Below are 17,039 nucleotides of genomic sequence, written 5' to 3'. Positions count from 1 at the left end.
CAATTTCTCAAAAACGACTGAAAGAAACAAAACGCTATTTACAGGGATTCAAGTACGGCTCAAGTTGAGTTCAAATCAACAAACAGATCGAAAATCGGTTCACTATACGGGGAGATATTTCAACATAGAGGTACTGTACCAAATGACCAAAATGACCCATTTCGGGTCCCGTTTCCAACTCAAACACAACTCACTATAAACACAACTCACTATAAACACTATGAAAACAACTGGGGCCACTTCATACTGGATTATGGGGCCTATGGGACCAATAACGGGCTTGGGGGACAGGTTGGACGCTGTCGAGGGGAACCGACAGAGGGTTGAAAAACGGTGTATTTAGGGGGGTTGGGGGATTGAAAATTGACCCCCTAGATCACAGAAAACCCTATACAAAATATATATGGGGAGATTCCCCATTACAAATGGAGTTGAATGAGCCTATTCGTGCAGTCAAAGTCGTTAGTTTCAACATTTCACATATGGAAACGTGAAACGTACCGGTCACTAACAGGTCAAAATGACCGTATGTGTCTTGGCCAATTTCTCGAAAACGGCTGAAAGAAACAAAACGCTATTTACAGGGATTCAAGTACGGCTCAAGCTGAGTTCAAATCAAAAGACAGATCAAAAATCGGTTAAGTCTACGAGGAGATATTCCAACATCAAGGTACCGTACCAAATTACCAAAATGACCCATTTCGTGTCCTGTTTCTGTACTATAACCACATTATAACCACTATAACCACTCATTATAACCAGTGGTTATAACCACACAAGCCACACATAATGTGTCAAGGTGACCGACGACATGACCAGAGACGAATAATATAGTTTAATATCGTTTTCATGGTAGTGCTTCTCTCCTCAGGAGGTCAAACCGGGGCCAAGTTCCCTGGCCAATTTCTCGAAAGCGGCTGAACAAAAATACGCCTTTAGTACAGTTTGTAGCACTGCTTGAGACACGCGTCATATTAAAAATGAGCCCAATCGGTGCACTCTTCAAGGAGTTATAGCAGAAAATAGGTACCGTACCAAATGGCCTTAGAGGAGAGATGCACCACCTTCAGAGCTAAAATTGAACATCTAAACTTGAGAAAACGCTATATAAAGTACACATATTCAGAAACTACGTTACACGGGCTGTTCAGAACACTAATTTTTGTAACACAGTTCAAATGTTCAAGGTGTCAAAAGTGTCAACCGGATGTTGTCAACTGCTTATGAGGTCAAACCGGGGCCAAGTTCCCTGGCCAATTTCTCAAAAAAGGCTGAACAAAAACAAACGCCCATATTAAAAAATGAGCCCAATCGGTGAACTCTAGAAGGAGTTATAGCGAAAAGAAGGTACCCTGCCAAATGCCCAATAGAGCGAGGTGACCGTTGTTCAGAGACAAAGTTCAACGTCTGAACTACATAAAACACCATATAAAATATATAAGGGGACACTCCCCACTGTCTGGGGATTCTAAAACACTAACATTTGTTTGGTAACTCCCGTGTTTTGATGTACCAAAATTTGGGTCAATCAAGATAGCCCGAAAATTTGAACTATTTCAACTTTGAACATTATTAACTTTTTGATTAGGCCGATTTGGGATACCAACCAATCACTGCAAGCAAGAAGGGTTCAGTGCCAACAAAATGCGACCACTCCCGTTTAATTTGGTCCAGTAGTTTAGCAGATAATAACAAGATACTGTTCTGTACCCTAAGATCGAAGCCCAAGATCTCTGGAACAGACGTAAACAGCGTTCACGGCGTATTTGTGGGTGTAATTCTGGTCCACCTCCACGTTCTAGGTCACGGCAAACCTTCATAGTGAGGTGGGAAAAAAATTCCCACCTCACCATGAAGGTTATGACGTTTTGTGTGTTTTGACATAAAACAACATCCACAGAAATTTGATGAAATCGTGAAAAAAGAAAAATTGCTGAATTAATCCCATTATTTGATACAATTAGCTTCAGCAACTTAGAAAGTGTCTAGAAAACACAAAACGCACGCCGAAAAACTTGTTCAATTGCGCAAAACACCACACAATCATAAAAATTGAGAAGAGATTCATTTTTCCTCATTCAGCATTAAATAACAGTTCAAAAAAATGTTTTCAGTAATGTGACTAGCCGTTTCAGTGAAGAACGTTCTAATAACAACTGATTAAGCCATTAATCACTCGTTTTGGTCAAAAATTGAATGAGTAATTTGAAAAAGTACAAAACATTAAGTTCCTTTCTCAATGTGATAAAACAGGTTCTATCCTCCAACTTGTTGGTTAGGCCGATTTGAGAAACCAATAAGCACCGCAATCAAGGGGGGAGTAGGACAAACAAAGTGCGACTGTGCCCGGCAAAATTGGCAAAGTAGTTCAGAAAAAAATTGTCACAAACAAAAAGTGTGCCCTCAAAAATGTAATTTTTACTTCAATGTTTCATGTTTCATGTTTCGCTAAAATAGACCACCGAAACACGGAAAAATGGGGTACAATATATACATATAGTGATACTCCCCATCAAATGAGGAATCTAAATCACTATAATTTGTCATAGGGACATAGAAATTTTCAACTTTACTATGTCACAACCGACATAGTCGAAAATTGGCCAAAGTCGAGGTTCGGCGCATACAGGGCAAAAATTGACCTTCTCAACTATATAAAACAATATAAAAAATATATATTGGGACACTCTATTTGAACCCTACTCTGCTTGGGTTTTATCCAAAGTAAAGAGCTGAAGCACATCCCCGAGAGCCGCAAAAAAAAATCGTTCATCAACAAAAAGCAGAAACAAACCTAAAGAAGATTAATTTGTACAGTTTTGATACCCTTCTTTCATCTTTAATTGCAATTGTTTCATCAGCAAATACAGAAAACAACGCAAAAAAGCAAAAAAATATTGAATGCATGCATATTGAGGTAATATATACAGACGGATTTGAGTTTGCAGAATTTTTGTAAGTTTTTGAATACATTTCAGAGCTTATGTTTTGTTCTTTACCGTTTTCCCTCACATTATAATGTCTCTGCACGTCATACGTGAAGTTTATGTTCTCTAAAAATGTTCTCTAAAATGTCCAAATTGCACTAAAAAGAAGATAAGGCTTACAAATTTTCCTACTTTGCAGAGCTCATTCTAGCCCATTCATAAATGTTACAATAGTGAAAGGTATTGCCATTTGAGCTCATCAAGAAGGTGGGAAATACTGTAAGTTTCTTCTATTGAAGGATTTTAAGAGGACATTTGAAACTGCGGAAACTTTCAAATATCCCAAAAAATTATTCAATTTTCGGAGTTTGCGTCATCGACGAAAAGCCTGACGATATTTCAGTTGATGTATTAGCTCAACTGAGGTTATATAATGTCGGATTGTTCATGCTTCACATAATTTGGACAAAAAAATCAATTTGTGCTTCCATCGGAAAAAGTATTTTCCGATACTAAAGGATAATGAAGTAAAGAAAAACTGTCCATTAAAAATTATCACTGCGTCGCGTTTTCTCTATTTTTTCTGAGATCGCAAAACTTTTGGCAATTATTTGCAAACCAATATTCTTGTGATGCTTAAAAAAAGAATACACGAAGATTTGATGCACATTTCTAACGATAGACTATAACAAGCTTTGTCTAATTTTCCAGTCAGACTGACTTCATTATTCAGACAATTTTTGAAATTAATAAATTTTGTATCTTTTTTTGACAGATCTCTACTTGTTATATGAGATTGTCAGATTATGCATCATAAGGGTCGTTTTTCTCTAAATGGTCTAAATTACCCCAAAAAAGTACAAGAGGCTCGGATTTTTTTGTGCCTTGCAGTGCTCATATTGATGAATTTACAGTTGTTATAATGGTCCAAACCTATAATATTAGAGCTTTTAAACGAATCGGCACAATTTTTAGGCTTCAACTTTTCAATTTTCGGCAGCGTACGTTTCGAATTGCTGTTACGCTCAAATCTCGCGAGAAATTATGTAAATTTTGGTGTTTGATTTATCGGCGATTAGCATGATGATGTTTCAACCAAAGTGTCAGCCCATATAGTGCTACCAGATGCCAGCTGTGCAAGGTTGAGGTTAAATTGAGGAAGAAATAGATGCCTGCAACCATCGCAAAACCAATTTTCTAACATCAAAACAAAATAAAGGGCCAAAATATCTGTACCGGGAATAAGTATTCCTGCGTCATGTTCTCTCCATTTCTTCTGAGAATTTTAATTTTTGGGCCATGGCCAACAAAAACTTAATAGTTCAATTAACTGCAAAGCTGAATAATGTAGATTTTATGCACATTTCTAACGTTTTGTTATAACAAGTTTTGACTACTTTTCCAGTCAGACTGACTTTAGTGTTCAGACAAATTTTTGAATTTAACAAGTTTTGAATCTTTTATTTGACAAATCATGGCTTGATTAACATAATTAGTTCTCTGCACGTTATATTTGATTGTTAGATTATGCATCATGAACATTTTTTTCTCTAAATGATCCAAATTGAAGGGTTCAGTGCCAACAAAATGCGACCACTCTCGTTTAATCTGGTCCAGTACTTTAGCAGATAATAACAAAATACTGTTCTGTACCCTAAAATCGAAGCCCAAGATCTCTGGAACAGACGTAAAATATTGTGAAACAGCGTTCCCGGCGTATTTGTGGGTGTAATTCTGGTCCACTTCCACGTTCTAGGTCACGGCAAACCTTCATAATGAGGTGGGAAAAATTTCCCACCTCACCATGAAGGTTATGGTGTTTTGTGTGTTTTGACATAAAACAACATCCACAGAAATTTGATGAAATCGTGAAAAAGAAAAATTGCTGAATTAATCCCATTATTTGATACAATTAGCTTCAGCAACTTAGAAAGTGTCCAGAAAACACAAAACGCACGCCGAAAAACGTGTTCAATTGCCCAAAACACCACACAGTCATAAAAATTGAGAAGAGATTTATTTTTCCTCATTCAGCATTAAATAACAGTTCAAAAGAAAGTTTTCAGTACTGTGACTAGCCGCTTCAGTGAAGAACGTTCTAATAGCAACAGATTAAGCCATTAATCACTCGTTTTTGTCGAAAATTGAATGAGAAAATTGAAAAAGTACAAAACATTAAGTTCCTTTCTCAGTGTGATAAAACAGGTTCTATCCTCCAACTTGTTGATTAGGCCGATTTGAGAAACCAATAAGCACCGCAATCAAGGGGGGAGTAGGACAAACAAAATGCGACTGTGCCCGGCCAAATTGGCAAAGTAGTTCAGAAAAAAAATCGTCACAAACAAAAAGTGTGCCCTCAAAAATGTAATTTTTACTTCAATGTTTCATGTTTCATGTTTCGCTAAAATAGACCACCGAAACATGGGAAAATGGGGTACAATATATACATATAGTGATACTCCCCAACGAATGAGGAATCTAAATCGCTATAATTTGTCATAGGGACATAGAAATTTTCAACTTTACTATGTCACAACCGATGTCCAAAGTAAAGAGCTGAAGCACATCCCCGAGAGCCGCAAAAAAAAAATCGTTCATCAACAAAAAGCAAAAACAAACCTAAAGAAGATTAATATGTACAGTTTTGATACCCTTCTTTCATCTTTAATTGCAATTGTTTCATCAGCAAATACAGAAAACAACGCGAAAAAGCAACAAAAAAAATATTGAATGCATGCAAAAGTCAAGCATATTTGTTTTGAGAGGTTGGAAAGGTTGTTGAGGTAATATATACAGACGGATTTGAGTTTGCAGAATTTTTGTAATTTTTGAATACATTTCAGAGCTTATGTTTTGTTCCTTACCGTTTTCCCTCACATCATAATGTCTCTGCACGTCATACGTGAAGTTTATGTTACGCATCACATGTAAAAATGTTCTCTAAAATGTCCAAATTGCACTAAAAAGAAGATAAGGCTTACAAATTTTCCTACTTTGCAGAGCTCATTCTAGCCCATTCATAAATGTTACAATAGTGAAAGGTATTGCCATTTGAGCTCATCAAGAAGGTGGGAAATACTGTAAGTTTCTTCTATTGAAGGATTTTAAGAGGACATTTGAAACTGCGGAAACTTTCAAATATCCCAAAAAATTATTCAATTTTCGGAGTTTGCGTCATCGACGAAAAGCCTGACGATATTTCAGTTGATGTATTAGCTCAACTGAGGTTATATAATGTCGGATTGTTCATGCTTCACATAATTTGGACAAAAAAATCAATTTGTGCTTCCATCGGAAAAAGTATTTTCCGATACTAAAGGATAATGAAGTAAAGAAAAACTGTCCATTAAAAATTATCACTGCGTCGCGTTTTCTCTATTTTTTCTGAGATCGCAAAACTTTTGGCAATTATTTGCAAACCAATATTCTTGTGATGCTTAAAAAAAGAATACACGAAGATTTGATGCACATTTCTAACGATAGACTATAACAAGCTTTGTCTAATTTTCCAGTCAGACTGACTTCATTATTCAGACAATTTTTGAAATTAATAAATTTTGTATCTTTTTTTGACAGATTTCTACTTGTTATATGAGATTGTCAGATTATGCATCATAAGGGTCGTTTTTCTCTAAATGATCTAAATTACCCCAAAAAAGTACAAGAGGCTCGGATTTTTTTGTGCCTTGCAGTGCTCATATTGATGAATTTACAGTTGTTATAATGGTCCAAACCTATAATATTAGAGCTTTTAAACGAATCGGCACAATTTTTAGGCTTCAACTTTTCAATTTTCGGCAGCGTACGTTTCGAATTGCTGTTACGCTCAAATCTCGCGAGAAATTATGTAAATTTTGGTGTTTGATTTATCGGCGATTAGCATGATGATGTTTCAGCCAAAGTGTCAGCCCATATAGCGCTACCAGATGCCAGCTGTGCAAGGTTGAGGTTAAATTGAGCAAGAAATAGATGCCTGCAACCATCGCAAAACCAATTTTCTAACATCAAAACAAAATAAAGGGCCAAAATATCTGTACCGGGAATAAGTATTCCTGCGTCATGTTCTCTCCATTTCTTCTGAGAATTTTAATTTTTGGGCCATGGCCAACAAAAACTTAATAGTTCAATTAACTGCAAAGCTGAATAATGTAGATTTTATGCACATTTCTAACGATTTGTTATAACAAGTTTTGACTACTTTTCCAGTCAGACTGACTTTAGTGTTCAGACAAATTTTTGAATTTAACAAGTTTTGAATCTTTTATTTGACAAATCATGGCTTGATTAACATGTTCTCTGCACGTTGTATTTGATTGTTAGATTATGCATCATGAACATTTTTTATCTCTAAATGATCCAAATTACCCCAAAAAGGAAAAAGAGGCTGTTTTTCTTTGTGACTTGCAGTGCTCCTACTGATGAAATTATACATGTTAAAATAGTCCAAACCTATAAAATTACAGCTGCTGAAATGATTGACCCCACTTCAAGTTTTCTCAAAGTCAATTTTTTGTAGTGGACGTTTCGGATTGCTATTAGGTTCAAATCTCGCGAGAGATCTGGTAAAGTTTGGTGTTTGAGTTATCGGTGAAAAGCCTGAGCATGTTTCAAATAATGTATCAGCTCATATAGGGCTACTATGTGCCCTTTAAGCAATGTTGAAGTAAATTGGAGGAAAAAACTATAATTGCGACCATCGGAAAACCAATTTCCCAACAGCAAATTATAATACAGCGGAAAAATATCTATCCCGGGATTAAGTATTCCTATGTTATGTTCTCTCCATTTCTTCTGAGATGACAACATTTTGAGCCAGTACCTTTGATCACATAGCGTTGCGATTAGTGTTAAAATCGAATAGATGGAGATTTACATTACGTTTCTATCGATCTTTTAAAATAATTTTGTCCAAACTTTCTAGTCAGACTGACTTCTGTATTCGGAAAATTTTTTGATTTTAATCAGTTTTCCGTCACTTGATTGACAAACCATGGCCTTCGTAACATGATCAGTTCTTTGCACGTTATATGTGATTGTTTGATTCTGCATCATGAAATTTGTTTATCTCTAAATGATCCAATTTACCCCAAAAAGGAAAAAGAGGCTCAGATTTTTATGTGCCTTGCAGTGCTCATACTGATGAATTTATACGTGCTATAATAGTTCAATCCTACAGAATTCTATTTGTAATTGACATGACAGAATTTGAAGGTCTCATCTATTCCAGTTTTTTGGAGGATGTTTCGGAATTCTGTTTCGATAAATTCTCGTGAGAGGTTATGTAAATTTTGGTGTTTGAGTTATCGGCGAAAAACCTGATGTTGTTTCAAGTAATATATCAGCTCCCATTTGGCTACTAGATGTAACGTTGTGCAAGTTTAAGGTAAATTTGAGGAAAAAACAATTTTTGCTATCATCGGAAAACCAATTTCTCAACTGCAAAACATATTACAGCGGAAAATTTATCCAGGGAACAAGTATTCCTACGTCACGTTCTCTCCATTTCTTCTGAGATGACACAATTTAGGGCCAATACCTTTGCACACATAACATTGAGATTAATGCAGAAACCGAATACATAAAAATTTGGTTCACGTTTCTATCGGTCTTTTAAAATAACTTTGTCCAAACTTTCTAGTCAGACTGACTTCTGTATTCGGAAGGTTTTTTGATTTTAATCAGTTTTCCGTCACTTGATTGACAAATCATGGCCTTCGTAACATGATCAGTTCTTTGCACGTTATATGTGATTGTTTGATTCTGCATCATGAAATTTGTTTATCTCTGAATGATCCAAATTACCCCAAAAAGGAACAAGAGGCTCAGATTTTTTTGTGCCCTGCAGTTCTCATACTGATGAATTTATACGTGTTATAGTAGTTCAAACCTAAAGAATTTTAGTTGTAATTGACATGAGACAATTTGTAGGTCTCATCTATTCGAGTTTTAAGAGGATGTTTCGGAATTCTGTTTCATTAAATTCTCGTGAGAGATTATGTAAATTTTGGTGTTTGAGTTATCGGCGAAAATCTTGATGTTGTTTCAAGTAATATATCAGCTCACATTTAGCTACTAGATGTAACGTTGTGCAAGTTTAAGGTAAATTTGAGGGAAAAAAATTTTTGCCATCATCGGAAAACCAATTTCTCAACTGCAAAACATATTACAGCGGAAAATTTATCCCGGGAACAAGTATTCCTACGTCACGTTCTCTCCATTTCTTTTGAGATGACAGCATTTAGGGCAAAAACCCTTGCACACATAACATTGACATTAATGCAAACAACAGAATACATAAAAATTTAATTCACTTTTCTATCGGTCTTTTAAAATAAATTTTGCCAAATTTTCTAGTCAGACTGACTTCCGTATTCAAAAAAATTTTTGAATTTAATCAGTTTTGCATCGTTTTTTCGACAAAGTATGAACTTTGTCTTGTGACAAGTTCTTTGCACGTTATATGTGATTGTTAGATTATGCCTCATGAATTCTGTTTTTTTCTCATTGATCCAAATTACCCCAAAAAGGATCAAGTGGCTCAGATTTTATTGTGCCTTGCAGTGCTCATACTGCTGAATTTTTACATGTTATAATAGTCCAAACCTATAAATCCCTAGTTGTAATTGACATGACTCAATTAATAGGTTTCATCGAGTCAAGTTTTTTTAGAGGTTGTTTCGGATTTCTGTTACGTTAAATTCTCCCGAGAGCTTATGTAAATTTTGGTGTTTGAGTTATCGGCGAAAAGCCAGATGATGTTTCGATTCATCTATCAGCTCACTTGGGCCTACTATATGCCACGTTGTGCAAGGCTGAAGTATATGGTAGGGAAAAAACGATGTTTTACGACCATAGGAACACCATTTCTACAACAGCAGAACATAATACAGCGAAAAATATCTCCCGGAAACAAGTGTTCCTGCGTCAATTTTTTTTCCATTTCTTCTAAGATGACAGCATTTTGAGCCAGTACCCTCACACATAGTGCCTTGCACTTACTCCCACAACCGAATAAATGAAGATTTTCATGCATGTTTCCACAAATTTTTAAAATTAATTATTGTCCAACTTTTCTAGTCAGCCTGACTTCAGTGTGCAGAATAAATTTCGGTGGTATGTATTAAATTCTCAGTCTTCCATTTGCCAAAGCAAATTTTTCTTTAGAGCAGGGGAGGCTTGGAACTAGCCGATTTTGCCGTTTCTGGTTTAAATGTGTTTTTGCAGAGTGGAAGATTAAAGTTTTTCAGTTCAGTCAACAAAATCATATTAATTGTTCACCAATTTTTTCATTTATTTTTAATAGTAACTTCCGGTCCAAAAAAAGTCCCAGAGCAAATTAGGAAATCTTGAAAATGTTGTAAAAACGAAAATGAAAATTTGTTAATGATAAATATTTTAAATTTTTTGTTCACTTCAGTCCAGCTTTGGAAAAATCATAGGGAAGCTTTATGGAATTGTCTTTGCTGTCTGAAAAGAAAAGCTACAAATTTTATTTTCAAACACAGTTTTCCTGTAAAAATTTTCCTTCAAATTGATACCTTAATATCACAAAAAAAATTGCAGGAAAATTACCTGAATAACGTGCAGTTAAGCAATTCCGGGGAAAATTGTGCAGGTAAATTTTACCTGCACTTGGCCTTACCTGCACACTGTTCAGGTAAATTTACCTATACAATATTTAGAGTGTAAGGACAATTAAATTAGCAATATAATCATTTGGCCATGCCTCGCGGGCCTTGGCCATGCCTTAGCGGCCCGTGGGACTTCATATGAAACTATCACAACTGAACATGGATTAAGTTGATTAAGTTATCTACTTAATTGTGACAAAATATGCCTTTAATGTCGACTGCTGATTGGCGGGATGAAATGATACAGGGGTGAAATGGTGACGTCTTAACAAATAGATGAACTAAAATGTAGAAATTTCAACGAATGTGATTGGTCGATAGATTCAAAACACTACCTCTATGCGTTCAATTAGCCTAAATTGGACATAGTCGAATGCTGGATTATATTTTTACCGCCTCTGACCATGCCACGCGGGACATGGCCATGCCTCAGCGACCCGTGGGACTTGATATGAATCTAACACAACCGAACACGTGAGACCAGTTTCTCCCAAGAAAGTATAACTATTCTATTTCGGATTATCGAAATTTCTGAGAAATTTTTTGTTAACACGCATATCCTATTTTAAAACATAGAGAGCTTGTTGAGCAATCAGCCAATCACAAAGCAATATTGCTATTTTCTCAATGAGATTGTCCGGCAGTAAAATTTCTATATTAAGGTACGTCTGCCATTTTCACTAGTGCCGGGTGAAATGATATAGGGGTAAAATTATAGATGGGTTTGTGATATATCGAGAAGTAGCGAACTTAGCAACTTAAGTTAAAACTTCGATATAAAGAAAACTTTCTTACCTGATGTTTGGTGAAGTGAAATTGAATAATTGCTTCAAATTTGAACCGAATCGTTGATTCAAATTTGTTCATACCACAAGTTTATCAATGTACATAAACCATAAATTTGTGAGATAGATTTGACCTTTCCACCACCAAACACGATCAGTAACCAACTCTCCGACCCTCCCAGTAGATATCAATGACAAGTTCTCAGGTAGGGAGAACAATGTGTTAAGTGCAAAAAACTGCACTAGTACTTGCCATATACGGCAAGGGGAAAAACTTGTTCACAACTAAGGTGTAAATTAACACATATCAGTTTATCTATATCTAGACGGATCTGTAAATTTTCATACTGATACGGATTATAAATACCTGTGAAATTTTGTACATTTAGGCCATTTTGAATTCAATTATTAAAATAATAAAATTCTTGTTGATCGTGCTCGAGACCACGACAAGGGTGTCCAGACCACCAAACGACCGGCAAACCTTGGATCTTCGGAATGCTGAATCCTGTACTGGGTGGATCATGTCTTTTGTGGCGAATTGTCGCACAGAGAAGAAAACAGATAAAGTCAACAACGACGGTACAATCGTGGACCTACAGGTAACAAATCTCTTTCTTAGTATATGCGGCCAGGACGCACTTCTTAAACTTAGGAGCCTTATGAGCCCTAAAAAATTGTTAGACACTCCTTTTAAAGAGATCAGACTAGCTATTCAAAACTATATTTCACCTAAGGAGAGAGTAGTAACGGTAGAAAGGGCTAAATTTCTGTCCATTGTCCAAGGCATTGGAGAATCTGGCGACGATTTTTTAGCGCGCCTCAGAGAAGAAGCACGTCATTGTGACTTTGAAAAACATAAAACAGTAACCAACCCTGAGGAAGAGTTGGTGAAAGTAAGATTTATCTCAGGTTTGAGAGACCCTTAGGACAAATTAGGACTATTAGACGGCATTAAAACTAAGCCAACGATGTCTCTGTCTGAAATGACAGAAAGCTTACAGTTCAGAAGTCAAGCAATGGCTTTTGCGAGTTCCTCAACAGGTAATAGACCATTTGTAATAAAAGAAGAAGTGGGATACAACTTCAAAAAGACCTTCAGAAAACCTAGTGAAAAGTTCACTGGTAATAAAGGTAATGGTAACTTGTGTAATAGATGTGGAGGTAGGCCACACAGCAGCAAGCCGTGTCCGGCCTTGAACAAGAAATGTAGCACCTGTGAAAAGGTGGGGCACTTTTCAAAAATGTGCAGAAGTAAAACCCACTCTAAGTCAGGTAAAACTGACCAGCACAACAACTTCTGCGAGGAAGAGGGTAAGTTGCTTGGTCAAACATCATCCGAAATGGAGATGGAAATGTACTATACACGGGAAAACGTGTTTAACATGTCGGTGACATGGGAGTACCTTACAGTAAAAGACCATAAAATAAAAATGCAAGTTGATACCGGTGGTGATAGCACCGTGATATCATCCTTAATATGGACTGAGCTTGGTAAACCTCAGTTAAATGGGAAAGTCAGTCGTCTTGAGGCCTATGATGGTCATCAACTGACGCTTCTGGGATCACTAACATGTGATGTTGAGTGAAACCGAAGCAAGTATAGGCAACAGCAACTAGCAGTTGTGCAATCCGACAAAAAATTTGGGCTACTTGGGAGAGACATATTACCCCAAGAAGGCATCAATGCAGTGAGTGATGAAAGACTACCTGCAGTCAAAGGATACAAAGCGCATGTGAAATTCATACCGGGATCACAGCCAATGTTCTGCAAAGCCAGAAAGATACCTCTACCTCTCCATGACAGGGTCAAAGACAAGCTTGAGACAATGGTACGACAGGGCATCCTGGAGCCAGTACAAACTGGTGGGGTCACAAATGCATCACCAGTAGTGTGGCAGCGGAAGAAAAATGGAGCTCTGAGACTTTGCGTGGACCTCAAAGTTCACATCAATGGCAAAGTTATGGACGAGGACTATCCAATCCCAGACATGGAGACCATTTTCCATAATCTCCATGGGGCCTCTTACTTTGGAAGAATTGACTTATCAGATGCATACTATCAAATTGAGCTGAACGAGGATGCAAAAGAAATATGCACAATCAACACATCGCAAGGATTGTTCAAGATAGGCAGGCTTCCTCAGGACCTAAAGAACTCTTCATCAATCGTCCAGAACTGCATTGAGTAAACGCTCAAAGGAATCAAGGATGTGGTCATATTCCAATTCGATGTTCTGGTATATGGAACAACAAAGGATCAATACGAGAAACGAATGCTTGCAGTCAAGAGTCGGCTACGTGAAAAAATTCACCATCAATGAGAAGAAATCCTCACTAAAAAACCAATTTCAAGCGTAAAATTTCTTGGTTACTCTGTTTTCAAAGAAGGAATAGCACCCGATCCTAAACATGTTGAGAAAATCAAAAATGCAAAACCGCCATCAAATATGAAACAACTCGAGTCCTTTGTCGGCTTAGCAAATTTTATGGTCGAATGATACCGGATTTTGCAACCAAAATGCTACCCCTAAACAAAATTTGAAAAGGAGAATTCGGATGGGACAAGGAACAGCAAAATGCTTTTGAAAACATCAAAAACGAGTTATGTGCTAACCCTCTTGTACAGCCTTACAGCTTGACGAAGGAAGCAACCGTGACAACAGACGCCTCAGAGAAAGCTATAGGCGGGGTAATCCCACAAGAAGGACATCCTGTTATCTACGTATCGAGGAAGGTGTCACAAGCCGAACAAAATTACTCCAATATTGAGCGAGAGGCACTTGCAATCATCTTTGTGGTCACAAGATTGAAACAATTCCTACTCGGAAGAAGGTTCACTCTACAGACTGACCACAAACCTCTCAAATATCTCTTCGCCCCAGACGAAGAAATTCCGAAAACAGCATCAGCAAGAATTACAAGATGGGCGGTAGCGCTGATGGGATTTGACTTCGAATTGAAATATACACCCGGAGAACAGATCCCGCACGCTGATGCTCTGAGCAGACTAGACTTTGATGATGACGATGACACTGATCGAGTCTGCTTTGCTCTTGACAATATCTACTTCGTCCAATCCGACCTGGTGACCCAGTCAGACATCAAAAATGAGCTGTGATCGAATCGACTCTTTCAAGATTCCATCAAACGAATAAAAAACGGCATCTGGAAACAGTGCTCAGAAGCAGAGAAAGGATTTCAATAACAGAAAGACGCCTTGACCATTCACAATGGAATCAGTTTTCGAGGAGTTTGGCCTTTCATTCCACCCAAACTAAGACCCATGGTGATGGCCAAAGCTCATGAGACTCACCCAGGCAAAAATGCAACTGAAACAGCAGTCCGAATGATGGCTTGGTGGCCCGGCATCAGTCAAGATGTTCTTCGATATGTTAGAAAATGTAAAGAATGCCAAGAAAACAGGCCTAGCCTGAGGAAAACAGTATCTATTTGGCCGGAAGCTGAAGTTTGGGAAAGACTCTACATGGACTGGTGCTACGTTAGGGATCTAGATAATATCTTAGTGATAGTAGACACGGGATCAGGTTGGATAGAAGCCTTCTCTGCGGGAAATAGGACCTCACAAACAGTGAAGGTGTACTTTAGTCAAATCTTTGCAAGATTTGGGATACCAAGAACACTAGTATCAGACAATGGACCTGAGTTTGTGAGCAGTGACCTAAAGCAATGGTGTGAATCACTTGGGATTGAAAAGATGGAATCTCCCATCTCCCATCCAAGAGTAAATGGGATTGCTGAACGAGCGGTCCAAACAGTGAAACGGGCTATTCAAGCCTGGAGTCCAAATCTATATGTGCCATTTGGCGCTTTCCTACAGCGGGCTTTGATGACACATCGGAACACCTCCAAGACTCGGGGCAAAACTCCTGTAGAAATGCTACTGGGACGCAAAATAAGACTTCCAGCAGTCACTGATTTTGATCTGTGTGAACGGGTCCTCTTCAAACCAACGAACAGTTCCCCAACGGTTCCAGCTACTTTCATTATCCTTAAAGGAATGAACACTTCGTTCATCCAGCCGGAGAATTCAAAACAAGACAGTTCTTGTTAGTGACAACCAAATTGCACGGTTGGAGCCTGACGACATCAAGACTGAATCTACTGACTCACAGTCTGAGATCAGTAGGGACGACATAGACGTGGCATCACCCAACTCTACTGAAGAAACCTCAGTAGTTGAAGGGGAACAACCTTCAGTGGCCACGAGAACTTCAAGCAGAAATAAAAAACAACCAGAAAAATTTGGAGAAGCTTTTCCTACAAAATTGCTTAAAAAAGGAGGGAGGATGTGATATATCGAGAAGTAGCGAACTTAGCAACTTAAATTAAAACTTCGATATATAAAGAAAACTTTCTTACCTGATGTTTGGTGAAGTGAAATTGAATAATTGCTTCAAATTTGAACCGAATCGTTGATTCAAATTTGTTCATACCACAAGTTTATCAATGTACATAAACCATAAATTTGTGAGATAGATTTGACCTTTCCACCACCAAACACGATCAGTAACCAACTCTCCGACCCTCCCAGTAGATATCAATGACAAGTTCTCAGGTAGGGAGAACAATGTGTTAAGTGCAAAAAACTGCACTAGTACTTGCCATATACGGCAAGGGGAAAAACTTGTTCACAACTAAGGTGTAAATTAACACATATCAGTTTATCTATATCTAGACGGATCTGTAAATTTTCATACTGATACGGATTATAAATACCTGTGAAATTTTGTACATTTAGGCCATTTTGAATTCAATTATTAGAATAATAAAATTCTTGTTATTCGTGCTCGAGACTACGACAGGGTTAAAAGATACGGGGTTAAAATATGCGGGGTTAAATGAATCGGGGTGAAAAGAAGTAGAATCCTTTTCTCCACCTAAAGTTTTGTTGTTATTGATTGCTCTCAAACGAAGTTTGTAGAAATTATTTTAATACTGTGGTGTCTTTTATGCGATTTTTCGCTCGACTGATTTTTTTCAGACGCTTTTGACTTTGTGTTATCAAAAACGGGATAAAAAGGTAGCACCCAGGGGGCATTAAGTACTCTTAGAGCTTTTCAGCTCACTAGTTTCAAAGTATGCGATTCACAGAAACTGCTTTGGAAACTTATACTTAGGGTGTGAAGGGCGGTTCTTAAATGTTAACCCCCCTCCCCCCTCCCCGGTACACCCCATCCTCCCACCCGCTACGCTCACCTCACACCCCTTCAATTAAGCTAAAGCTAGCCTCACTAGACAGTAGCTAGCTACTGACGTAGCCAACCGCTCGCAAGTCGTTTGAGAGCACTTCGCTGGACTTTAGTCGGTTATGTTAATGGACAAGGACAGACGACATCCCTAGAACACGGGAACAGAACAACAAAATCAGTATGAAATCTCCCACTCTCTCATCTGAATAAAAAAATGCTTCATGATAAAAAAATAACATTCGCTGGTTGGTATGATATAGCATGAAACAACTGAGCGGAGAACCGAAAAGGTTTAAATGTTTCAGTGGCTTCTTCACAGCTATGTTTGGGTTGGGAAAGTTCCTGGAAATCCACGATTATGGCCATTACGTCATCAGCCAGACACTCAATGGACTGGCTCAGAGTAGCGGGTGGCCAGCGGTATGTATACATACAACCATCACTATCTTGGTCGTAGGTCATAGAAATGCATTTGCCGCGTTT

At 37.7% G+C, this 17,039-nt stretch overlaps 1 protein-coding gene across 1 annotated transcript in view; it reads left to right on the top strand.

Annotated features, from left to right (window-relative positions):
• LOC142337980 (glucose-6-phosphate exchanger SLC37A2-like) overlaps positions 1-17,039 on the top strand; it is a 111,396-nt gene that overhangs the window by 62,319 nt on the left and 32,038 nt on the right. The window contains exon 3 of the mRNA XM_075387614.1: positions 16,862-16,976. Coding sequence (XP_075243729.1) covers positions 16,862-16,976 — 115 coding nt within the window. The remainder of the gene's footprint in view (positions 1-16,861; positions 16,977-17,039) is intronic.

The sequence above is a fragment of the Convolutriloba macropyga genome, chromosome 4 (assembly GCF_964194025.1).
Source record: "Convolutriloba macropyga chromosome 4, txConMacr16.3, whole genome shotgun sequence".
NCBI lineage: Eukaryota > Metazoa > Xenacoelomorpha > Acoela > Convolutidae > Convolutriloba > Convolutriloba macropyga.
Note: the sequence above shows the minus strand (reverse complement) of the source record. Positions and strands in the feature narration are given on the sequence as shown.